General features: G+C 32.2%; 1 protein-coding gene and 1 long non-coding RNA gene across 3 annotated transcripts; both read right to left on the bottom strand.

Annotated features, from left to right (window-relative positions):
* Positions 1-106: 106 nt before the first annotated feature.
* Positions 107-19,444, bottom strand: LOC148615042 (putative neutral sphingomyelinase). Of its 2 annotated transcripts, none has more exons than XM_088589656.1 (8): positions 14,754-14,912; positions 11,449-11,551; positions 8,198-8,274; positions 7,174-7,357; positions 5,137-5,346; positions 4,442-4,571; positions 3,567-3,686; positions 107-1,696 (listed from the first exon to the last, which is right to left on the bottom strand). In XM_088589656.1, exons 1-8 carry the CDS (start codon positions 14,783-14,785, stop codon positions 1,353-1,355), a joined length of 1,200 nt encoding a protein of 399 aa, XP_088445782.1. In that variant the 5' UTR covers positions 14,786-14,912; the 3' UTR covers positions 107-1,352. The 2 variants fall into 2 exon arrangements, with proteins under 2 accessions (XP_088445782.1, XP_088445783.1); XM_088589657.1 differs by lacking the exon at positions 14,754-14,912 and adding an exon at positions 19,426-19,444 and having other exon boundaries at positions 1,209-1,696.
* Positions 19,445-23,719: 4,275 nt separating this feature from the next.
* Positions 23,720-26,784, bottom strand: LOC148615043 (uncharacterized). The gene is made up of 2 exons (XR_015923825.1): positions 25,148-26,784; positions 23,720-24,564 (listed from the first exon to the last, which is right to left on the bottom strand). It is a non-coding gene; the product is annotated as an uncharacterized LOC148615043 (long non-coding RNA).
* Between the last annotated feature and the right edge of the window lie 718 nt (positions 26,785-27,502).

The raw sequence follows: 27,502 nt of genomic DNA on the forward strand, positions 1-27,502 counted from the left end.
TATTGACTAAGTCTTCAATCCTGTCTTTGTACAACTGTTGATATGAAGACTTCAGGGTATTGATAAAAATGAAGGAAAAATGAAGGAAAAAAAGATTTAAAACAAGTTTCATTAGAAATAAGCTCCTTTAATACATTGGTCCAATTAAAAATAAGTCTAGACAAACATAGATTACATATATCACAGTAAAATGGAATTCATAACAAGAACATTGCAGTATTGCACATGTACAGCAGCTAATGAAAAGATAACATAATTTAAACATATACACTATAGAATTGTTCCACTTAATCAAAAGCATACATAGACAACAATGTCAATCAGAGAGACACAGGAATATCAAAAAAACCACTAAAGTCATGTTTATTTCTAATTCAGAAACAGTTACAAACCACATACCCAATTTGTTGTTCGACAGTTGCACTTTTGTGACTACTTGGAGTTGCACATTTTGTCATGCTAGATATACCACCACTCATATCAGAAGGTTAAGGGTAACGAAGTTATCCCCATCAGACCAAATTTTAAATAAATCCATCTATCTGCTGCTGAGATTTTTCTCTATCATTCCATATAGTGAAAAATGGCAAGGCCCTATGAGACAGGTAGTTGATATCTGACCACAATCCATATTGCTTCCAATGTATGCCTCATTTATATAAAGATACAGACCAAATTTGAAATAAATCCATCCATTGGGAGCTGAGATTTTTCTTTGTGACGAAAATTTCCTCAATCATTACATCTAAAGCAAAAAATTTTTGCTTTGTATGACAAAATTATATTTTTTTCCATACAAAGCAAACAGGAAGTTGATACCAGACAGCACCCAAATTCACTTACAATGTATGCCACATCTATATAAAGCCACACACCAAATTTGAAATCAATTCATCCACCTCGTTGAGTTGGGGTATAAAATTGATACACATATAAAGTGTTTATGAAATTGAAACTTCGTTAGAGTTATCATTTGTTTGGTTGGCTTTTCTACACCTGGTATCACCTGTACCATTTGCAGTGTCTTAATTTATGGTCCCCATAGTCCATTATTTAACTATTATGACAAATTTTACACTAATTTTTTTTATAAACAAAAATAATTTTCAGATCTAATTACCTGTATACAAAAATACAATGTTGTACAGTCTACTTATAACATGATATGTCTAACAACTTTAAGGCACCAATTTCTTTAAAAAAAATACTTGATACTTGAACAAACTTATGTATATTATGTACCTGGCATGTTATTTTAAATTTTTTCCTTTGTCACATGAACTGATATTAGAAATTTTAAAGAATTTATCTACAAATTCAGATATAACAAACAAAGCATAAAAAATATCCTATCAATTGTCTTTCTTATCACCCCTTAAGAACATTAAATAATTCTCCAGGTCTTTTTGAGTATTTATCAGCCCATGTTCCTCCATTTTGTTCAGTATAAGTCTATTCCATATAGAGTACCCAAATGTTAGAGTTAGAAGGACTAACATGAATCCCCTGATGATTCCAAAACCATATGGTACATCCAGGGATGATATAAGATACAGAAGGAACACAGACATCACAGCTAACACGGTATACATGGTACAGTCACTTGATGCTTTCTTCAGTCCTTTATCTATCACAGTTACACAGTTGGTAACATTACTGTCAATTTCAGCCTCTTTATAGTGATCAGTTCCAGCAGCTAAAAATAGATCAAATTTTATGATATAGTGCTTAAGAAAACCCCTTACCTATGAGTTGTACAAAACCATATTTACTCAAATCATTCTTTCAAACATTTGGAATTTCTTTAAGCAAGAAAATGCTTCAAATTTACTGACCTAAATGCAGTATACCTTGCTTCTACTACTTCCTAAATGTTAGTACATAATTGTGTTTATGTGCCCTTCCGGAGCACCTGGTATAAACTACCAATTTTATTGCTCATTTACTCCTTATTTCTGTAATATTTGTTATATGTACTTATGGTATTTTCTCTCATTTTTGTTTGTTATAGTCTAGTTTTTTTTTAATGAATAAGGAATATCCTGTTCCTAATCTAATCTCCTTTCTTTCATTCATTGATAACTTGGAGGTTAACACAGTTACCTGGTCTGGGTTATAAAATATAGAGATTTACATCCAATCATCAAGTTTTCAAGTGGTTTAAAGAGGTAGACCAAGGGCAAGGGACATAACTCATGTAGTCAATGATATGTTTGTATCATATTCAATTTCACCAAAGGCTATCAAGCTTTCATTTGACACAGAATGAAATTAATCTAAGTTACTTTGATGCTTACATGACATTGATGTAAAATGCTGAATACAAATGTTTCGATGATTTGTAAGGTTGGTCTACCTCCTTAATTGATAAAAATGTCAGTTTGAGATTTATTTTTAAGAAACAAGGTAAGATAAATGCTTAGGTGAGTTTGTAATAGACAAAACTATGCAAAGGGATTTTTTATGGAATGAAATAAACTAACAACTATGCTAATGAAAGTGGATAAAGGTTGTTCAACACCCACATCTTTTTTTGGAATGAACCACTTCAAATAATTACAAAAAAATACTGTCCTCTGTAAGTATTCAATATGTATGGGTGTCTTTTGCAATATTTCTTAAATAAAAATAGTATTTTAATTTTTTAAGAATAAATGCCAGTATACAGTATATTTTTTGGGACTTACCATTTTTTTTATCTGCAAAGGTGAAGGGAACTCCTTATCTCTGACTATTGAAAACATAAAAAATATGTATCCCCTCTCTAAAGCTAATTAAGAAAAAATGATACCCCTCTAGTCCTTCTACAAAATGAAAAACTCCTATTTTGTGGTAATTATTCTTTACATGAAATGTACTCTTCTTGTTAAAATACCATTTATTTATTGCAACATATTTAAATAAACATGTTCCAGGTCCCTGCTCTACTCCCTGATCAAGTCGTCATATAAATTTCTTCATCATCATCATCATTTGCAATTTTTTTGTTTCAGTGATATGTTTTGACAAGATTTGAAGTAAATCATATAATTTCAAATCTGACCAAATATTAAAAAGTTGATTTTTTGGGGGCGTGGCCAAATTTTGTACCCCAGTAACTACAAAATTGTGAAAGATAAGCATACCCTGAAAAAAAAATTGAAAACATAATTTCAAAAGTAAAAGATTGACATCTGAATCATACAAATTGGATCAACAATAAGCTTGTTCTATCAATTCTAATAATAACACCTATTATCTCCATACAGCCCCTTATTTTCAAAACAGAATGTGCAACAACCTTTAAAAATTATAGGTCCCTCCACTATGTCACTGGAGCCCTCCACTTTGTCACTGGGACCCTCCACAATGTCACTGGGAACAATGTGTTAAAATTTCAATAAGATTCGATAAGGTTTACTCAAGTTTTCAAAAATAAACTACAGTCAACAAACGTCAACAATGATGATAACAATACTCACAACAGGGTGATACCAGTATACAATCGAAATTTTTTTTTTGCATTCATATTAAAATGAATCCACAGTAATCTTGTTAATCTGGTTACTTAGGTAACTTGCACTCACATTTGTCATCTGTTTCTATACGGAATATTGCAGCTACCCCTTCATGGTCAGAAAACTGGTATTTTCTATCGGGAATCTGTCTCATAGTAACATTACACTCTTCGGTTACCATAGAAACTCCTAGTGAAATTATGTAGAAGTCAATATGCTTTAGGTAGTTTTTACAATTTTGATTCTTGATATGATACACATGTTTATAAAAAAAACTGCATTACATTCTCCTGTTACTGTCAAATTCATTACCTACCAAAATAGAATGGATTTGAATATTTGGCTATATTTAAATTGAATTCTTTATTTAACATTAATTAAGAAATAAAAATAAAATTTATCCCACATTCAAACTTTCCTTTTCTTTTGTATTTTATGGAACAACTGTTCAATGAAAAAGATGTCTAAAATATATTTTTAAGAAGGCTTAACAGTAACGGTAGGGAACAAAACATATCTGAAGGCCATGATAGGCTTTTCTCAGTCGAGTTATATTTATTTGGTAATAAAATTACATAAACAAATAATGAGACGCATAAAAAACAGAACATATTAAAAATGCTAAAGGATGAAACATCATGCTTAAAAAATTCAGTTTTATTCTATAAGCTACATGATTCATAATGCTGCTGTCTAGACATGTAGCAGTTTGTAGTAGTAAAGTACAAATCAAACTCTCTACAGTTCATCATACCACCCACTGATAAACACGAAAAAAACTTGCCATCAGGAAGAAAAAAAATGCTTTTCAAACTGAATGACAAATTTCTATAAAGAGAGATCGTTGATTGAGTATTTTAGGAGGAATCAAGATGTATCAGATTTATATGCAACTCATTAAAAAGATCAGACAAAACCCTTGAAGCATTTCATGTCATAATTACCTTTGTTACCACGAAATAGAATGTAATCAATTCTTTTACCCTCTGGGTCAAATTTCAGAGCTGTTTTGCCAGTGAATGAGTTTGAAGGTAAGTCACAAGTGTTTCCATTTCCTGGTGTATTAGTGCTTTTCTGAAAATTTAAAAACGATACTTTCAATAGGGGAAATAATATAGTTTTTTATACAGATTGACAAATTGTCATTCTTAAAATAATAAAACAGATTAAGGAAAATACAAGCTAACTAAGGGATCATATGCATATACCTAAAATAACCATTACCAAAACTTGGTCAAAAAATTCTATAAACTTGGACAAAAATTTCCATCTACCATTATACAAAAAAATTAGCTCAATATCTGCAACCTGCAAGATTTCAGGATGAAGTCACTGAGTCCAAAACCAGTTTATATGTCAAAAATCTGCTCAGCAGAACAGAAAATATTGTTTTTATTCCTTACTTTTGAGATGTATCAATACTCACATACCAAACATAATTCAAGTATCTTTTTCAAGAAAGAAATGTAAACAAACAAATTCATTGCATTATTTAGAAAGAATGTTTCATGGCAATGTAAAATTGTTTAAAAATACAATAAAACTTATGTGATACACAGATGCCATGAGTCCTTATAAAGAAAAGTGCCAAAAGTAAATTAAGTTTTACATATTCCTTTCTCTAGTATTGCTATTTTACCTTAGTAATCCAACTATCAAGAAGATGAGCATTAGACATGATGATCTGAGATCCTATAGAATCTGGTTTAACATTGAAGTCTCCACCTACAATGACCAAGTCACAGTTATCTCTTGTAGATGTCAGCTTGATAAACTGACTCATATCAAATGCTTGGGAGACTCTATGTGCAGCATACTCGTCATCCTGGAAGTTGTATTCTGCATGCAACTGTAAATTGCAATATCAAATATAACAAGGCATTGCCACTAACAGAGACTAAAACCCCTACAACCTGTTGAAATCTGTGCCTTTGGGGACCAGTGTGGTCACACAATTCATATTGGACAGTTTTATTGGGGATAGACAAAGCACTTTTGACACACAATTTAGCATCCAACTGCAAACCAAAATCAGTACTATTTCATTGTTGTTGCAGACAACACAATTACAGAATATGACTGCAAATTTACTTTAAACATAAATTCCTGACAATATGCACATATCTCAAGGGTAATACAACACTCCATTGAGTTTCATTACAATCCTGCAAAGTCGCGGACAATGCATCAGACCCATGATTTGCTGAAAAAAGTCCAACAGCCATCATTTCTGCAATTTTCGCCCAAACACAAAATCCTGACAATATGCACATTCCAATATGGTAATTTAACATGCCATCAAGTTTCATAACAACCCTGCAAGTCATTGAAGAGGAGTTGCAGACAACGCATCAGGCCAAGATTTACTGAGAACAGTCCTCATTTCTACTATTTTTGCCCATACAAAAATTCAGATGCACTTAATCTTATACTAACCTTAAATTAATGTGATTTTCACATGAAAATTATATATGAAACTAAGATGAAGGCTCAATTTACGTAATATTTTATGTGATCTAAAGAAATCATTTTGCTTGATTCAAGGTGAAATTCATGTGAAAATCATATGAAGATAGTTTTCTTGAGTTCCATGATTGAAATAAATGTATGTCAATACCATACCATATCAATCACTGTAATGCACCTATATATACAAAGATTGATTGATTGTTGGGGTTTAACACCCGAGCAGCAATATTTCAGCTATATTCAGGCGAGCAATATATACAAAGAAAATGTTGGATATTCAAATAAATCTGCACAGAAGTACAATGTACATGACACAGAGAATTATCTACCACTGTACTGCATATATGTGCAAAGTTTCATTAAATTTCAATCAGTATCATAGGAAATATATTGAGCATGCCAACAGATATTAAGCCCATGTTTGACCTTAAAAAAAATATGGGAAAAAGAATGCTGCAAAAAATTTAAGCATGTCCTACACATTGGTTTATTTGCATTGAATAATGTATGTTGAGTTATTATTAGGAAATACAAAATATAGGAAACCAATGTTATAATAGGACAGTTCAGCTTCTAAATCAGCATGTCCACTAGCTTTTGCACCTGGGGTTCATGCACCCTCTGACCTTTGAATATGGTGGTACAGAGGGTTTTTCATGGGTACAAATGATCCAATTTCGTTTTTAATTAAGTGTATGTTGTAATGGGAAGACATATTGTAGCATTAGATACTTGTAACTATGGTATGTTTTGTAATGTTGTTCATGTTGACCTATGCTTCATATGATGCATGTAATAATGATGGAGTGGACTGAAAAACTACTTTTGAAATAGGACACAGAGATCAAAAGCAGGCAATGAAATTACCAAAAACACTCAGACTATTGTTTCAGTTATGATGTAATAAAATATTATTCTTGAATGTTGATGCATTTTCACAATGAATGCTCCATTCCAGAAGACCAGAAATTAAAAGTTTAAAATAACAGAATATTGTTAATTTAGTTGCATGAATGGTTTAACTTGTGATATTGTATGTAGATGATTTAATTGTACATGAAATGTGTACCCAGTATGTGAATTGGAATGCTGTTAAATATGAATCCATGAGGGCTAGAGATTATTCATTTTCTCATTTTGAAACATATATATTGTTATATTTATGCAAATTTTCTTTATATGACATATAAAAAGTTTTAGTACTTACATGAGTAATATATACATTGATCCTGAAGTCTTGAACCTTTAGTCGACACATTCCTAGACCTTTACCACCAAACCAATCACCATGGTGTATTTTGTGAGCATAACCATTCAGTGGAAAATTATGGTAAAATGTCTCCAATATCTGGTATTTAGAGAACATGCATAAACCACTACCAATGGCTCCACTGTATAAAGATTTTAGAGATTGTATAGAATGTTTTATATCTATTCAAATCAATCTAATTAATTGACAATAACAAAAGTAGAAAGAAATAATTTTGTCAGAAAATAGAATGATTAACAAATCAAGTATGTATACAGAATTCATAGCAATAAAGGAATATACAAAGGTAACAACAATTAATCCTGAACTTTAACCTTGAAAATCTACGGGATCCTCTAATACCTATCACCATGGAAGTATAATGTCTAGATATTATACTTCCATGCTATCACTAACCATTTATCTACATGATGAGTGTTAATGAAGGTATAATGGATAGAAAAAACAATGGACAGGAAAGACACAAGAGCTATGTTGTTACAGAGGATAACAAAGTAACAATAATGTACACTATGTCCTGTAGTCATCACTTATCCTATAATGCACCTATTTCATTGGGTTGGTATTTTTTTCGCCTTAAGGACTCATATTTCCCTAAACAAAGATATACTGTGAAAGTGCCTTAATTCATGTGTACCAATTTTCATTGTTTTGGGAATACATTATCAGTTTGTAGATTTTGGCAATTATGAATTTGAGAACTCTATTATACAAACTAATGGGAAATTTCCTCTTAGTTGGAAACCAAATTCTGAGGTTTACCAAACCCATGAAAATAATGAACTGGTATACATGAACAATGATACTTTCACAGTATTTATATTCCCCCAAACAAATATTAGGTAATATTATCTTTTTTTCAGCCAGAAATTGAGGAATATTATTGAAAATAGAAATACTGGAGGGCCCCTATCCTCTTTTTCCTAAGATTGACAAATAAATCATAATAAAGCATAACTACCTGTAAAAGTAATGTGAATATTTCAAGGCTTGGGAAATGTGTGTCTTCAATAAACTGAAATCACTTTTGTCCCATATCTGAAAGGTAAAATACAAACAATTAGACATTTCTTTAGATTTTCAAACTAAATAAAATGGGCCCCTGTTTATCAAATTAACACTAAAATTTGAAGATAGGCGTCTGGTTCACATAAAGATGATTCAATAGAGACTTAAGTTGCTTGAAATCACATAGTTATTTCAGACTTTGTGCATCAAGCATAAAACAGAAACAAGAGACTCCCAGGAGCCTGAATTGCTCACCTTGTTACATTTTGCCTTTCAAAGGCAATAAATTTAACAATATGACTTTTTGTTGGATTTATTATAAAGATCATTTCTTCAATGGAAAGTCTCTTTCTATCTATCATAGCTTTCAAGAAACTGGCTGATAACTAAAAACAAGAGGCTCCCAGGAGCCTAAATCATTCACCTGGTTAAATTTTTGCTTTTCAAGGGCATTAAATTTAACAAAGAGTTGTCTGACAATTTTGACTCAAGAAGACTTTGGTTAGGACTTATCAAAAGGATCATTTCAGCCATTGAAGGTTTCTTCCTATCTATCTTAGTCTTCAAGATATTGACTGAAAACTGTAGAAAAAAAAAACAAAAAACAAAAAAAACTATTTTTCACCTTTCAAAGGCAATAACTCTTACAAGGAGTCTTCTGACAACTTTGACCCCTCAAGACTTTTGTAGGCTTTTTATTAAGGATCATTTCAGCAATTGAAAGAATTTGGCTAAACCTAACGGTTTTGGAGATATAACATGCAAAAAACTACTGTCTGACCCCAATGTTCTATTTTTTAGGTACGGCAGCCATGTTTTTTGACAGATCAAAAGCCCCCACATTAGTTCTCTGCAGGTTACCCCAAGGAACATTCATACCAAATTTGGTTCCAATTGGTCTAGTAGTGTCAGAGAAGAAGACTTTTGAAAAATTGTTAAGGAAGACGACGGACGACGACAGCAGACGCCAAGTGATGGCAATAGCTCACTTGGCAAGGTGAGCTAACAAGGAGTTGCCTGACAACTTTGATCCCTTGAGGAATTTTATAGGCCTTGTAACAAGGATCACTTAGCAATTGAAAGAGTAATCAAGGGAACCAAGGTTCTAGCGGATATCAAAAGAATGTAATCCAGGGACAAAGACCAGACATGGAAGACAAACACAACAAAGAACACAGAGTAACTAAAATAATACATACAAGGTAACAAAAGTAAGTGAGCAAAGAATTTGAAAGAATTTGGCAAAACCTAACAGTTTTGGAGATATATGCAAAAATCTACTGTCTGACCCCTGTTCTATTTTTTTGTTTTCTGCGATCAAAAAACCCAACATCAGTTCTATGCAGGATAGTCCAAGGAACATTCATACAAAGTTTGGTTTCGATTGGTCAAGCACTATCAGAGGAGAAGATTTTTGTAAGAAAGAACATCAAAAAGAGCAAAAAAGTGTTGACAAAGGGCAACTCCAACATGGCTTAACAGATTAAAATAAAAATTTGACCACAAATAGATCTCAACATGCTGAACATTTAAACTTTGTGTCATAATTTTGGCCAAACCTATTGGTTTTGGAGATATATGCGAAAAACTATAGTCTGACCCCTACATGTATGTTCTATTTTTAGTAACAGTGGCCATGTTTTTGGATGGGTCAAAATTCTAAACAAAATTTTGTGCAAGATACCCTAAGGAACATCTGTGCAAAGTTTCATATACATGTACATGTAATTCCGCTCATTAATATCAGAAGAAAAGATTTTGAAAAAATTGTTAACGTACATTTGTACATGTATGAAGACGGTGACAGACGCCAAGTGATGGCAAATGAAATGAAATGAAAGTTCAAGAATTGGTAACAAATATTCAATGGAGAAAGCACATACTATAGGCAATCTTCATAGTTTTGTTAAGTACTTCCCCATTCCAGCACCTTCTGGCAAACAATAAGGGCTAATTTTAGGGCTAAAAATAAGAACTTTTTGAGCTACTTTTGGGTCAATTAGGAATTTGACATAAAAGTAACTAACACTGAGAAAATTTTTTATCTTTCTTTCATGTCTTTTGTGAATTCCCAACAGAAGAAATCCTGATTACCTGCGATGAAGAAAGCATTTATAGACAATTAGGATGCATTCTTTTAATAATGAAACAAACAGTCGTTGAAACAAAAACTTCAAGGATAATTTTCGAAATTCCTAAGAGTTTTGGAGTGAAGTAACATGAAATTTAAGGAATTCACATGAAAAATAAGGTTTTTTTTCAGAAATTACATTTGAATTTCCAAGTTTTTTTAAGAAACTTTAGCCAAACTGAAAAAAATAGGATTTTTTTTTAATTTTAGGGCTGCTAGACAGCCCACACCATTTAGGACTGGGCCATATACATTTGTATTCATCCCAAATTAAGAGATTTGAGAATCCCAAAAAAGAGACTTCAAATTATAAGGATTAATCTTACAAGACAGGTGATGGATTGTTCAAATATTTTAAGTAGATGTTTAAAGTATTTAGCATTACATGTCATTGATTTTATTATGTATTTTTCACAACAACAGATCTCCCAATAATAATAACATCTCCTGGATACCCAACACAAGGAAAGCAGTTATATCTAACGTCTCCTGGATACCCAACACAAGGAAAGGAGTTATATCTAACATCTCCTGGATACCCAACACAAGGAAAGGAGTTATATCTAACGTCTCCTGGATACCCAACACAAGGAAAGGAGTTATATCTAACGTCTCCTGGATACCCAACACAAGGAAAGGAGTTATATCTAACGTCTCCTGGATACCCAACACAAGGAAAGGAGTTATATCTAACATCTCCTGGATACCAAACACAAGGAAAGGAGTTATATCTAACAACTAGCCATTTCTCTACCTGAAGTAAAAGTCCTAGCCAAATGTATAATTTGAAGCAGGATGCATTAGTCAATTTTTACCTCATCAAACTTATGAAGAAATGACATTATATTGTTAAAATAATAAAAAAAAAATAGTATTAATAAACTAGACAAAGTGATGCCCTCCACTCTCCACCTTAACCCAATTGTTTATCCAAAACACTCAAAGTAGGACTACTCAAGAAACATCACACAGATGATGCTCAAGTGCATGAAAACTTATAAATGAAATGCTAAACAGATTTTCCAAACCTCCATAAGCCTATATATGAAATGGGCATCTTATCAACTAATTACCTCTTGAAGCAAGATAAGATCATATTCTCCCTTTGATAATTCCTCAGCTATAGCAAGCATTCTCTCTTTTCTCAGTTGACATGCTATTGCTGTTGGTACACCCCTGTAAGATAATGATTCAACTTAAATCTACATGTATAATATATATAAAACTCTACAAGCAAATTTTAGTAAGTGGAAATAATTTCTACTTGCACAGTTGAATTTTAACTTGCATTTGGCAAGAATTTCACCATAATTCAATCACTGCATGCACATGTAAATATGTCCATTGATGTCAAATTTCTAGTCTACCTTCATCATTTTTTCAAGGGGTTATTGGTCTAAAAATTTGCCAAACTGCCTACAATTCTAAATCCTGGTAAATTAAGTGGCACTTCAAATTTCACTTATATGTATCAATGACTTTGAGAATGTCTTCAATATATTTGAGTTGTTGTAATATAATTATTCTTTTCATTTTTATGATATAGGCCATGCAGAATGGGTATGTATGGTTTACTTAATATGATAGATACTGGTGAATTAAATAATTACAATATTTCAACTGCAGTAATTCATATCACAATGATTTATCCTTATTGCTCTTTAAGAGATTCACAAGTTAATTTTCATCATGAATTTTTATGTCAATCATTATTTTTCAATTCCTGTGTATCCTTATATACATGAATAATGTAATAATTTCCTGGAGCCAGAGTCCCATAGACCTAAAGCAAATGGAGAAACATGTTACAGCTACAGGATGAAAACAAGCTTGTGTTTTATCATATCTTATACAAGTGGATGTATATTTTCAGAAAGGACTATGATTCCCTGTAAGCAAAACTGGCAATGCAGCAATGCAGTTAGTGGTATTTTATCAAATACATGTTTACAAGCCTTTCCAACAGGTGCCAACAATAGAAAAAAATAGACAACCTTCCATTTCCCTAAAAGGTCAAGATGCAATTTGATTGTTAACACCCAAAATAATCAACATATGATAATGATATGGAAGGAGCTATAGGACATGTAGGAGGTACATGTAGGGTCTTTATGCACCTGTCACTAACAAGCAATGTCACCTTACTTTACTCTAAACAAGTATTGTTGTCACCATGTTAGATTGATGATGTATTTCTTTATAATAAACATTAATAATCATGTAATGTACATGTAAATGTATGTAACAAAGGAGGAAAATACATTGTATGTATCATATCTTGATAATTCATACTTCCTGGATGTGCAATTACATTGTACATGTACATTAATAAAAATTACATACATGTACTGTAGGCATATTGTTTATAAATTGTTTGTACAAATGTAGTTCAAATTTTACTAACTCTGCAATCCTCCTCTATTTTGTATGAATATTGCTGTATGGGATTTCAATATCCTAATAAAGAAGAGAAGGGTTGCAGGGTCAAGGGAACTACAGACTACAAGCAATCTGACTATAAACAATAATGTAATATGTAAATATATATGTATTCCAGGAAGTATGTTGTTTTTTGTAATAAAATACATGTACAAAAATGACAATATTGTTATTTTTCAATATAATTGACTAAAACTTCTTGTCATTGCAGTCTTTGCCATACATGTATAAATTTCTGACAACAAGCCCAGGCTAAACAAGTTTTAAGGAATTTATATAGCAATCATTGGCTTTTTACCCAAATTCTGCTAGCCCATTAGCATTTTACTAGCCATGGCTGTTGGGCTGGTGTCAATTTTGAAGACTTGTTGTTATTGTCTAGATTAACACATAAGTTAAAATTTATAGTATCAATATATACAGGGTTAAACCTATGGTCAAAATAATAAGGCTTTGGTAAATATTCGGAAAAAACAACAATTGATTGATATGTTTAGTTCCTATTCACATAACCTGGATATTCATTTGATAAATGTCAAAGAAAATTATCATGATTGTAAATGATGATCTACTTAAGAAATGAATAAATGAATGACAAGGGTCATCAGTTGTCATAATAGTTTTTGTTTCAGTTGGTTCTGGTACGCAGGTGAAATTCTTGATCATGCATGCATTAAATTATTATCTGATTTTAGTGAGGAATGCCTCCTACCATAGACCTACATTTATTTGTATAATTAAACAGATGCACAACTGCAGTGTTAACCAATTGCAACTAACTGATTTTGAAATCTCGCTGCTGAGTTCGATAACTGCCGAAATCATGTGATACTTGCATTGTGTACATTATGAGCTGCATAATAGTAAACAATATTCTTTGAAACTATTAATTATGTTTAAACTGTGAGAGTTTTAGTTTTGAAATAATGATCAATAATGTATTTATGGACAGTTTTCGCCTATTGCACTAATTGAAAATTTAAAAAGGTGAAAATATTTATTTCCAAATACATGTCGACCCTAGATGTGTTGTAACATAGACCTGTAATCAAAGATTTACAACAAACTGAAATCTTGCATTTACACGCAGCGGGAAACAAAATCACTTTCTTACTTAATCAACAATGACAACTTGACTTCAAATGATCATTACTAAAAAATATTGCAAATATTGAAATAAAACCTTCAGATTCCCATTTGACAATATCTTAGCTTCATGTTCATACCCCATTTTTCTTTCTACCAAAACAAAAAAAAAGAAGTATTGAAAACAAGTTATATACCCTGATTTTACCAAATTGAAAATAATTCAAAATTAAATTCATAATTTTCACATTAACCTTTCACAACTTTTTTTTGTTTTTAAAGATTGTTGAATAAAATTTACAGCTTTCCATTTTAATGTCTGCTACAATTTATTTCAGATCATTTAATCAAAAGGGGAAAAAGTAGTTTAATAAATACATTTTGTAAGTGGAAAATCCAGGAATCTTGTTCTCCATCACATTTTATTGATAAACTGGCTAATTAACAATTTTCTTATCTCTTTCATTATAGGTCTCTGATTGTATGTCCATTCATTTAGTCATGTATCATAAAAAATTACACTTAATGTTTATTGAGATTCGGCGCTGAAGATATCTGGATATTTTTTGTTTTCAAAACAAAAGAATATCTCCAGTGCTAATCCCTTTAGGGTTTACAGTGCTAGTTCATATAATCATGACGTTACCAAAGGCATTGTTTTAATCTGATGTTTATGCCCCGGAGGCGTTCTGGCTCCTATTCATTACAAAAAATCAAAATTTGTTATTGCACCAAACCACTATAGAAATTACAACCTCTGCGTTTGCAGGAAATAATCGACATTGACACGGCAACAGCATGTTGGAATTTAATTTTTCAGCAGTTTTCTGATAAAACAAGTAGAAATTCTTACCAACAATTCAGCGTTAGAACTTTCAGCAGCATATTTTCAAGTGTTGCTCGTTTAGCATTCAAGGGAGACAATTACCAATACACTAAATACCAGATTTAAAAAATAATCAGTAATATAGACGACGAACGTCTTTACTGTTACATTCTATTAAAGTGATTGACACTGACTACATTCGGCAGACGACAAAATTTTGGGCATAAGATAAAAGAAAACATTAGTTTAGAAATACATAACAACAAATGGTTATTTATGGAAGTTTACAAACCTCCATCTATTTCTGACCTTGTTTTTTTCCAGAAAATTTTACAAAATATAAAGATAAATGTTATGTAAACAAGGACAACCTACTTATTGTAGGAGATATAAATTGTGATATGCTAAATGAGTTGAAATGTCTGAAAATGATTGATTTATGTTATATTTTTGATCTATCACAATTAATTACGGATCCTACATATGTTACAGAAAAGGTTGTAGATATCATTCTAACAAACAGGAAAATCTGTGTTTTAACACTCAAAAAATTCCTACTGGTATTAGCGACTGCCACAACACGATTGCAGTTTCTTTTAAAAAATTACAGAAGCTACAAAAATTTTGATATTGACAAATTTAACACCGAAATACATCAGATTAATACCCCTGAAGATGCATCAAAAGTGGAAGATGTAAATGAGATATGCCGCCGATATGAAAACAATTTCTCAAAAATACTAAAAAATATGCTCTAATAAAAACAAGAAAACCAAGAAAAAGTTTTATCATGTATGAACCGGGAACTGCGTAAGGCCATTTACACAAAATAGTTGTTATACAACCAATACACAAAAAAACTAAATTCAAAAACATGGGGAAAAATATTTAAAAAAAAAAAAAACAACGGAACCTGATAACCAAAACAAAAAATAATTCGACCAGACAATAGTTTTTTTAAGAAAGGTGTACAGATGGTTTAACACATAGTGACTTTTGGTCTGCTGTCAAACCATTTTTTTGTGTTATTCTGGAGACAATAAGATTGTATTACAAGAAAATGATAGAATTTTAAAGGTTTAAACAGCCTTTGTTCTATTAAGTCAGAAAGAGAAAATTCATGTACTCCATCTTTTGATTTTGAAAAGGTTGGTGAAAATGCTGTTGATAAAACGAACATCGAAAAAGGCTACAGGTATATATGGTATACCAGCTAAGATTGTGAAAAATTGTAGAACTGAAATTGTACCTCAGTTAACAAATTTAATAAATTATACCATAGAAAGTGGAGTTTTTCTAGGCAGACTGAAACAGGCACAAGTAACATCTTTATATATGAAAAATAGTACTTTGGAAACATTACATGCCTGTCAGTGTATTATATAATTTATCAAAAGTTTATGAAAAAAATTTTAGAAACTCAGTTGAGCAAGTATTTTGATTCAATTTTTACTCTTTTTTATGTGCTTTTCGTAGAGGTCTTGGGTGTCAAACTTCACTACTGAGACTGCTAGAAGATTGGCGATCAGCACTAGAAAAAAAACTACTATGTTGCTGCAGTTTTGATGGATCTGTCTAAGGCATTCGACTGCCTTCCACATGAAATTTTGCTTGATAAATTACCAGCATTTGGAGTTTCCAAGCTTTCAGTATCCCTCCTTCATTCCCACTTAACTAATCGAAAACAGCAAATCAAAGTTAATAGTAATCTTAGTAGTTGGGCCGACATCATGCATTAGGGCGTACCGCAAGGATCTATGCTTGGACCTCTCCTTTTCAATGTATTTTTCAATGATATTTTTTACTTCATCAAACATGGCACACTATAAAACTATGAAGATGATAACACCTTATCTTTTTGTTCACCTGATTATGATGTGTTAATTTCCACCTCAGAAACGGAATCACTGAAACCGATTGAGTGGTTTGGAATAAATACAATGCAGGACAATCCTGACAAATTCATATGCTAGCAGTCGGTAAAAAGACTTTGGAAAAACAACCATTCATCAATATTAATTCTTCAAATTTTTCTTGTGAAAATACTGTGATACTATTGGGTTTTGAAAATTGATTATAAAATTATGAACTTAATTTTGATATTCATATTACTAATTTGTGTAGGAAGGCATCTCAGCAGCAAAATGTACCCGACACTAAAACTTGTTAGTCCATTTTAAATTAGACTCACAAGACTATCAATTTTCCTTACTTTCATTCTTAGCAATCTTAATTTTTGCCCTTTGGAATGGCATTTCTGTACTGGTAAAAATTCTTAAAAAAAACTGGAAGTGCAAGAAAGAGCAATCTGCTTTGTGTATGGTGACATGTATAGCTCATACGAAGAACTTTTGGATCGCTCTAGGATGCCTTCTCTGCACATCAGACGCCAAAGAACAAAGGCTGTTTAAACCTTTAAAATCCTGAATGATATATCATGATCGTGTCACTGTGAAATCATATAAATATACTTTCAGGTACAATAGTATACTAGATATACCGCAGGTCAAAACCAGTACTTTTGGTAAGAAAAGTTTTCGTTTTGCTGCAACTACTTTATGGAACAGCATTCCGAACCATTTCAGGATAGAAAATAGATTTTCTCATTTTAGGAGCTTAATTCGGAGCTGGCTCGGAATGTCGGTGTTCTGCATGCAAATAGATACTATCCCATTATCTGTGTTTTTGCTGCTAACTAGTGCTACACTGTGGTTGTGCACGAACTTTGATATTTTACTCAGTCTTATTACTCCTATGTATTTAATATGTGTGCACGAAAATGTGTTTTATATTGTCTACGCATGCCTTTTAAAATGTGTTAATTACGTACGGTGCTGTTTGTTTTATTGCCAATCTATGTTATATGTTTTGTGTAGCTCATATTTGTATGTGTTCGTAATTTGCTTTTTAGCGATGCTTGCCTATTTATATGTGCAGTCTCTATGCTTTGCATGTCGTGTGAATGTGATATATATTGTTCATTTGGCTAAAAACTCACCAGAGGTTATGTTGTCTGTTGTTATATGTACCCAATCTAAATAAAGTTTTCGTATTTTTTGTATTCGTATAGTCTAAAGGCGAGGAATATATTCGTCCAAGGTATTTATTACTTATATAGATTTGACAACATTTCGATGAAAATTGTCGTAGCTAAGTTTGAAAAACTGGGGCAATTGAATTATCCGGTTTGTCCTTTTTTCATAGAGCATATATACCTATTATTATTATTATCAGCTTTCATTATATAAATATACTACATTCTACATATATCGTCATTATACTTCGTTGCATTATTATTGCATTATTGTCTCTTTCACAAAGTTGATGTAATGCATTGCTTATATACCGTAAATAGATAGTTGAAGTGTACTGAATTAATCTTCAAAGATTAAAAACACAGTTTCTAAATCAATCACACAAACCCCAAAACACCAGCCAATTTTAACCCCATCCCCCCAAAGAAAAACAACAGAACATGAAGGTCCCCGAAAGTATTTTATTTTTTTGCAATCCAAAACATTACAAAAAAATAAAATAACAAAAAAAGTTCTAGCTTATGTACGACAACTATTTCTGAGTTGCCCCCACCTTTTGGGGTTACCCTGACTCTTGTATATATGGAGTAGATATGACAAAACTAAACAAAAATGGCAAATCTGTCGCTGCTACCAATAACTCGGTTGTTCAAAAACGAACTTGCCTGACGCCCAGTTAGCAGTAAAAACAACCTTATTACAAATTGATTTGTACTAGTAAGGGTACTTCTAAACATGTACAGCCTTCCATCTATCTTTTTTTTCAAAAGTAGTGGGTAAACACGCCTGGAAGAATAATTAACTTGCGTCTATGATGATCATTGACGGTTTTAACGCTGGAAACTATGTAATGTATATCCCTGGGTCAATTAAAATATTGGATCGATATAATTGGAAGACCGTTATTTATGCCCTTAATCAGACAACTAGATCTAATCTATTGCATAATCTAGAGTTATGATTGGGGGTTTTTACGGTCTTGACTATCCTTACGGATCTCGCACGACCGCCCCTTATGAGCATTCTGTTAGTAGATGGAGGTAGCGGAGCTCAGCCTTCGGGATATCTGACCGAAGAACTCAGAGTATGTCCTATTAGCGGAAGTGCTGCTCTGTGGACGCTCTGGCCTACTCCCAGGCCCCACGTGGATCCGAGAGTGTTACCCCACTCTAACTATCTGGGAGAACGCCAACGTGTAAAATGCCTAGCTATCACGAAGAACCTTTGTTTTATGTAACTCCAAGTTTTCGGATCAATTATATTGCTCAGTAAGCATATGCCTTTTTCGAGAATTTATGATTGGTTGTTCACTTTTACGACCTCGATCGGCGCCCGGCATTTGCAATGTCAATTTCACTAAATGAGTCTAGAAGAGACAAGTACTATCTTTAAAAATAAAATAGCCGACGCAGTAAGATTTTATTCTTTTACCTACAGTTTTCTACATTTCATTCAGGAAATAACACATGGCACGTAGTTTCAATTTTCGATACAGTTTTTTTTTCGAACGCCACTTAGTTATCAGTATTTGGCATATCGGGAAACAGAATTGCGATCAGGTGACTTGCGTTTCGATGGGAGAGCATCTTTAAAGTCAAGGGGTAAAAAACAAAACTATACCGACTGTCGATTAATATAGGCTAGAAACCATTAATTCCACTTACCATAGGCTTCTATGCTAATTTCACAATATTCAACGGCTTCTCTGGACTACCTTAACTTTAACCTGCAGAGGACTATAGTATATATCAGCATGATTCTACTTATGTCAGCTCACAATCCTCAGAATGGCATGTGGGGTTAGCAGACTTGCAGTGCAGTACTGGTCGCCGGAAGTGAAGGGTATATAAATAGCATGGGAAATCCCAGTGTTTTCAGATAGGGGTGTATTTAGAAATCATTATGAAGATTAGGCTTCACACCACAAGAAGCAAAATCACCTATAAAATGTACAGAAATGTTTTTCCATTCAGAAACTGTTTACATTTTTAAAATTAAATGAGAATTTTTTTCACTGCACTATGAGGAACAGGGGGTAATTTCTGTGTAGGACTATGTACGTTCCAAATGCTCATTGGTGGTCTGTAACCTAAATATATTGTAGATAGTTTGGGACTGGAATTATAATGTTTTCCCGCAATTAATGGATGTGTAAAATCGGACCAGTCACCCACAAATCTTACATAATTTTATTTTGTTTTGTGAGTAGTCCGATTTCACATATCGATAAGTTCAGGAAAAACAGTGCTTAATCCTATAATAAAGCAGATCTATATATACACTGGTGTTCTTCTTGAATTGCATGGGCGTAGGAACCGGTACGGTTGGTACTGCCCCGACCGTACCAATAATTTTGACAGGTACGGTATGCCGTACCAATAATTTTCACATATTCTTTTTTTTTTTTTTTTTTTTGACACATTTTTACCTGTTTTCTTATTTTCTTTATACGTGTTTTTACTTAATCAATATTTCTATTTGTGAGTATTCTTATCAGAAAATGCATGTTTCAGTTGGTCTAATCAATTTTGCCACTAAAAATATTCTTTCAGGAACCTATTTATAGTGCATCACAAGGCTCAGAATGCAGGATTATTTTAGTTTAGACATATTTATTCAAGTATATAATCACAAGCAAAACACAACTAATGATAGGATTCAGAAAGAAGCTTAATAGCTTACACCGTGTCCTTCAGAGTAAACTTGCAAGAAGATGCATATAAATAAAGTGATGCGTTTCATGATTTGTTAACTGTCTGATGAAACAAATAGATTAATGGAATTACAAAATTAGTGAAGCGATGCAGTATATGAGTATCAGGCATTTGTAAACCTTTTACTTTTGATAATAAACTTCTAAACTTTCAGAAAAAATACATTTTGTTCAGCATTTTGGACATTTGAGCCATATACAACGTTTACAGTAATAGGTACATCAATAGATTATTTTAATGTGATAACTGTCATACACAATCATGAAATAAGTATACGACTTTTTCTTAAAAGAGCAAAGCGATGCCACAAGGACTGAACTAAGCAGCAGAATAAAAAAAAATATATCCATAACAGCATTGCCAAAGCATACGTTTCCTATTAATTTTTTGTCAATATATCGGTTTCTTCATCTTAAAAAGGAGTACGCAATTAAACACTATTTAGTTCGGTCTCTTCATCTTTAAAGAAGTACGCAGTTAATTACTACGTCTAGGTGAAAGGGAAAATTTTTTGTTTAATTAATTTTTTTCTGTTCTTGATGCATGACTTTTCAGATTAGTGAATTTAAAGATGTTTATGAATGTTAGAATCGAAAATAGTAAACAAGTTGGGTTTGCTATTCTATGGGTTGTTTGTGTTTTGATCTGCGGTTAACTTTCAGAGGAACACCCCAACTGTTTACATTTATTTGTCTTAATATGCTTCTACTATTTACTGATATTTAACGATGTTACTCAAGGTTGAATTAAGAATGTGTATCATATTTGAGGTATTTTATTGATTCGATGGAACGCATTTGCGGTTAGGCTACATTTTTTGTGCCGTCTGCAGGGAATATTTGTTTACATTCGAGAAGAGGTTACAAGATGTAAGATGTTGAAAACATGATTAGAAAACCACATTAGTATTTTTTAAATTAGCTGGTGAATAAATGTACCTTGAAGATTGGAAAGGCATCATGCAGGATCTAATAGACAGTGTAAATTCTATGACAACAGTACTGACACAATGATGACGATAATATGCAACAACCATATTGACTAACACAAATCAACATCGATACAAGTCTTAGCAACTAAATCATTCTTTTATTCAACGATTTGTCCATTTTTTCCAAGTATATAATGCTCACTGATAGGGATATAATGAAACGTGGGATTTTGTTTATTAATTGTGAATTTCTAATATTTTGTCATTTTAGTTTAGTCTAGGCCCATTTTGGGTTCACATATATTAGAAATATTATTGGTTTGTGTTTGATTTATCACCATAACAAATTGAGTTCGCACAGCTTCGAATAACTTTTAAAATATGACGTAAATTTATCACAGACAAAAGGAAAGACTAACTTAAAGATGTAAAGGTGTTTTTCGCAAATTATAAGTTTTTCTCTGTGAAATAGAGAAATATTGATGATCGTAGATGAATCTGAGTGGAACACTCATCTATTAAAGAATTTTCAAAATTTTCACAGGTTATTACGTATAACATGATAAAAAATCAGAAACATTCCTGAATCAAATTATCTAACTGTTAACAATAATAACAATATTTTCAGAGATTTGATAAAAACAAACACGAGATTAATAAAAGGCAATTAAATTGATAAATACAGAATTACAAATTTTTATTGCTACAGACATTATGTATCGTCTTTCCAGCATAATCCAGGAAGTTGCATTTTATGTTGGATTGTTGGGAAAGAATAATAGTTTCGACAAAATTAGCTGTCATTTGTTGAATATCATGTATCAATCATTTTATCAAATGGAATGTGCGCACAAGTCGAAAGCGAAGCGTTAGTCTTATAAAATAATAATTGTATTCTTTATATGTATCTATTTATGGGATATTTAACAGTTTTTATACGATCAAAATATTTTTTTGCATGAACATTCTCTTAATTACAGAAGACAATATATAATATTTTCGGAATAGAGTATACTAGAAAAGGAAGAAAGGACGGGAAAGAGGGAAAATTAATAGCATTGTCAATCACTTTAATCGGACACGTTTTTTTTTTATTTCTATAGAAGCTATGAACAACGTCAAATTGGAAATTAAGATTCATGCGATATTGAAGAATAACATTACTTTTAAGACATTAGAAAATAAAATTATCATTATTATCGATTCATTTTATTATTACTAACTAGTCAATCATTTGTGAACCTGATGGATTTGACTTCGATAGCTTTTCTTTTTTTTAATATAATAATTAATTTTTTGGATTTAGATCTTCCTATATATAAATCCAAAAATTTAATTATTATATTCAAAAACAAAAGCTATCGAAGTCAAATCCATCAGGTTCACAAATGATTGACTAGTTAGTGATCTTCCTATATATAACCCCGTGCAGGTCCGGGTGTCAAAAGAATAGGCCTGCAGCAGCGCTAAGCTTGTCGTAAAAGGCGACTAAATAGTGTTCAGAACCCTAGCCCCAGGTGGTAGAATGGGGTACCCCTAGCGTGTCTCATGCTGGGGTTGTCGGGCTATAAAACGGAAAACTTGACGCAAACCATAGTGGTGCACCATGTTGGGAAAGATGCCACGTTCCTCGCACGTTAAAAAACCCTACCGTGGTATTCTACCGGAGTAGGAATCATAGGGCTCCGCCACAGGAGGCTAAATTGCCCGACCCTACCATCTCTCCCTATTTCCAGTTGCAATCAAAATTTCTCGACCTAATTGTCCTTGTGTTCCGTCCCATTTTTCATTTCATCATCATTTTATGTTCATTTTATCATCCACTTCATGTTCATGGCCTGAATATATCTGAAATATTGCTGCTCGGGCGTTAAACCCCAACAAACAAACAAATCCTATATATGATGTTGATGAGAGTTACTTCTTGAAACACGTGTACTGTATATCGAAAATTACATTATATATATGATTGTAGCTCTCAACGTCCATTTACAGCCCTTTCTTTGAAATAAAATATAACAACAACGTATTCAAAGGCATCGTCGAATATCTTGCAAATGATCACAAATACTTTATATACCCATAACCAAAAACTTCTTTTTTTTTTGTTTTGACACGACTACCCCTCCCCCCCCTTCCCCTTTCTACATTTTTAACAATGGTAAACAAAATAGTGAAATTGTAAAAAAATGAAACAAAATCACAATGCACTTGTTGTTCCTTTATGAAATTACCAAGACAGCAAATTGAGCAAATTGGCACGGCAAAGCCTTTTTTTGGAAAGCTTTTTTGGAATGCCTTTTTTTGGAATGCTTTGTGTGTGTGTGTTTTTTTTTTTTTTTTTTTTTTTTTGTTTTGTAATTTTTGTTCCATGTCCTTTTGTCTTGTCAGTTGAGCTCTTTAGCAACTGAAAACACATGTAATTATTTTTTATATAAATATTTAGATATATTCTTTCTGCAAAGTGCAAAAATTATTATATATTTAAGACCAAATGTGATTATACAAATAATAAAATTCATTTTTGAAAATAATTATATCTTTTTTGATTATATATAAACTCGCGATAAGTTGATCATATAATTGTATAGTCGAAAAATCTTACCAGAACTTACATTTTGTCCAACTTACAAACTTAGAAACACTTAACACTAATTATTTATTGTTCTATTTATAAATCAAATTATGTCAACAGCTCAAGTAATAGACAAACAAGTTCACTATTTTGAATAATTTAAAGTTCAATAAACATTAAGATACATCTAAATATTATCATAACATTTCTAGTTCTTCTCTTTTATTGCCCCTGTATATTTTTATGCCTATGTCCCATAAGTAACAATTTCTAATTAATCCTTTTTTTCGGAAGTTACCCGAGATGTTCCAAAATTAGCACACTATTTCTATCGTAAAGAAATCAATACTTAAAATTTATTATGCGTTTTTGAAGAGCCCATAGATAAAATAAACAAATAAATTCTATCACCAATTTCTTCTTAATAAAAATGATAATAAAATACAAATAATATACAACTACGATTTATGATTTAGAAGTCTACAGTATTTAGTTAGCTCTGTGACAGAACAGTCATCCATGCAACAGTTGCACACAAGTTCTTCAGTGATTGATGCTCTTTCGTTTGTTGAGGAAATAAAACCTAGGGAAAAACAGTCGACATAAAGTACAGTGCACCATGAAAATAATATTTCTGTAAAACTCACAATATAGCCAGGATTGGAAATAGAAATATATATTAGACAATCAATACAAGGAAACATTGAATAAAGTCCAATGATTATAAACATTTGTTTAAGAGGGCGTCCACGAAAAAAAAGGCAGTGAGTGGCACATGAAAAAAGTTTATTTTCCGAAAAAAAATTTATCGATTTCATATCGCAAATGCACCCTTCCTCAAAGTTGAATGTTAGTTTTGAGTAATTGCAACGGTTAGAAAGAAATAAATTACAAAGAAAGCATTGAATTTCATTGAAAAAGGGAGATAAATCTTTCATTTTGATCAAAATTAACTTTAAAATCATTTTCTGAGCAATCCATTGTCCATTAAATACAATCTTTGAACTAGTTGACATACATTTATGGTATAAACATTACATTTAAAGAAAATAATTCAGTGGGATAAAATTTTCGATGTGCCATCCATATCATGGGAACAGCCTGGTTTATACATGGACCGTCTTTTAACGTGGAAATATGTAGTAGACTGCTATATGAGCACATACCAGTAGTATTTGAATTGGAATCAGGCGCAAATAAACTGCACATCAATTCCACAATATTTAAAATTTCCCGTTGACAATCACTGAACATTGAAACTGCTATATCCTCACCATTCGGACACCGTATATCTCCTTCCGATTGATTGAAAACGGCTGCTAGAAGGAAACACAGAGATACCACAAACATGACAGACGCTAATGTACAATTATCTGCCACAACAAGTTTATGGGAAAGTCTATACAATAGTGTCTTTGTTTTTGGCACATCCCACTTATAATTGTCCAATACGATAGGCTAAGTATATATATATATATATATCTGGGAAAATAAGTATAAAATATATAAACAAGTTTTAATTTCATAAACGGTTGTAATTCTTTTGTGTTTTGCTAGGTTTTGGTATGATTTGATCTGTCCATAGTTGCTATCCATAGAATTTGATTGAACTTCTTGTTCATGACTTTTTTTATAATTTTGTTATTGATTATTTTATGCTAAAATCAATTATCTACTAATATTTTCTGATGTAGTAAAACAAAATATATATGTGCATATTATCATACGAATGGACTTACAGCGGTATATCCTTCCGAAGAAAGACTGGTATATCTATGTTCATTATTCTAGTTTCTCTGTAGATTTGTCGTAACTATGAATTTTTTTTTAACCGTGTATTTGTTTTTGAGAAAGTTTGTTGAGAATGAAGACAGAAAACATCTTTAATCAAAAGAGTTTATTAAAAAGACATTCAATTTAAAAAATGCAATCAACTTTATTATGGTGAAATTCAGTATCACGTGAAATGTTTACATGTGGTAAAGAGTACTTTAAAAAGTTTGGATTACCAAGTACAAAAGTAGTCTGCCCCGTGCAGGTCCGGGTGTTAAAAGAATAGGCCTGCAGCAGCGCTAAGCTTGTCGTAAAAGGCGACTAAATAGTGCTCAGAACCCTAGCCGGGGGCTAGGGCGCTCTGCCCACAGAGCAACAGGGATGTGTGCCCCAGGTGGTGGAATGGGGTACCCCTGGCGTGTTACATGCTGGGATTGTCAGGCTATAATACGGAAAACCTGACCGCAAACCATAGTGGTGCACCGTGTTGGGAAAGATGTCACGTTCCTCGCACGTTAAAGAACCCTATTGTGGTATTCTCTCGGAGTAGGAACCGTAGGGCTCCGCCACAGGAGGCTAAATTGCCCGACCCTACCCACCTCTCCCTATTTCCAGTGGCAATCAAAATTTGTCGACCCTATTGTCCTTGTGTCCCATCCCTTTTCATCTCATCATCATTTCATGTTCATTTTATCATCATTTTCATGTTCATCGTCTGAATATAGCTGAAATATTGCTGCTCGGACGTTAAACCCCAACAAACAACAAACAAAAAAACAAAAGTACTTTTAGTACATGTAAACATTTTCTTCTTATAAAACGAACGTGCCCAAATATACAGGAAAATTCTTAAAATAAAATAGTTTAAAGCTTCCTGAAGAAACCGCAAATTATTTAAAAGAGAATGACATATTATTAATGAACGTACAGGGACATCGCCACCTACACCGCTAAAATTGAACAAAATATTCCAAATAAAAATAAATGTTATTTGTATCTAGAAAACAAATGGACTTTAATCACGTGATATATTACGTGTACGTACCAGAACCACCTTGAAATAAATCTTGTTTGTCACAAACCGGATAACAATGTAGTAAACAAGTTACTTAATACATTAACATTGGGGACAAATTAGGTGAAAACAAACCACACATTTATTATTTGTTATGACAACAATTACACTATTGTCTGTTCTATTCGAGGTTATAAAGCAAAAATTCGAACACTTCTTTGTTGGAATAGGGTAACCACAACTGACTAGGAAAACCGCAGAGTCGACACACAAGGTTGTTCCCTTCCCCTCCCCTATTTCTCCTTGAGGTATACAAATTAGTTCCAAAAATTAAATAGTATGAAGATTTAATCATACACGTACTTTTAAATCATCATTGTAATTAAGAACTTTACCTGATAAACTTGCCTGTTAAAAGCTTAAATTTACACAACACAACATTCCATAGACTTTGCGGATCTTATGGTAATAGCTAATCAACAGACTATGACCAAAATTAAACGCAAATTTATAACAGCAATTTATATTCTCATAATAAAATAAATGTTATTGTAATGATTAAAGAGTTAACTTATTGCTCGAAAGAGTAATCAAGGGAACCAAGGTTATAGCGGTAATCAAAGAATGTAATCCAGGGACAAAGACCAGACATGGAAAACAGACATACACAACAAAGAACAAAGTAACTAAAATCATACATACAAAGTAACAAAAGAAAATGAGCAACCCGGAC

This window comes from Perna viridis, chromosome 6, assembly GCF_037379345.1.
Source record: "Perna viridis isolate PV_CMFRI_1.1 ecotype Kerala chromosome 6, ASM3737934v1, whole genome shotgun sequence".
Lineage (NCBI taxonomy): Eukaryota > Metazoa > Mollusca > Bivalvia > Mytilida > Mytilidae > Perna > Perna viridis.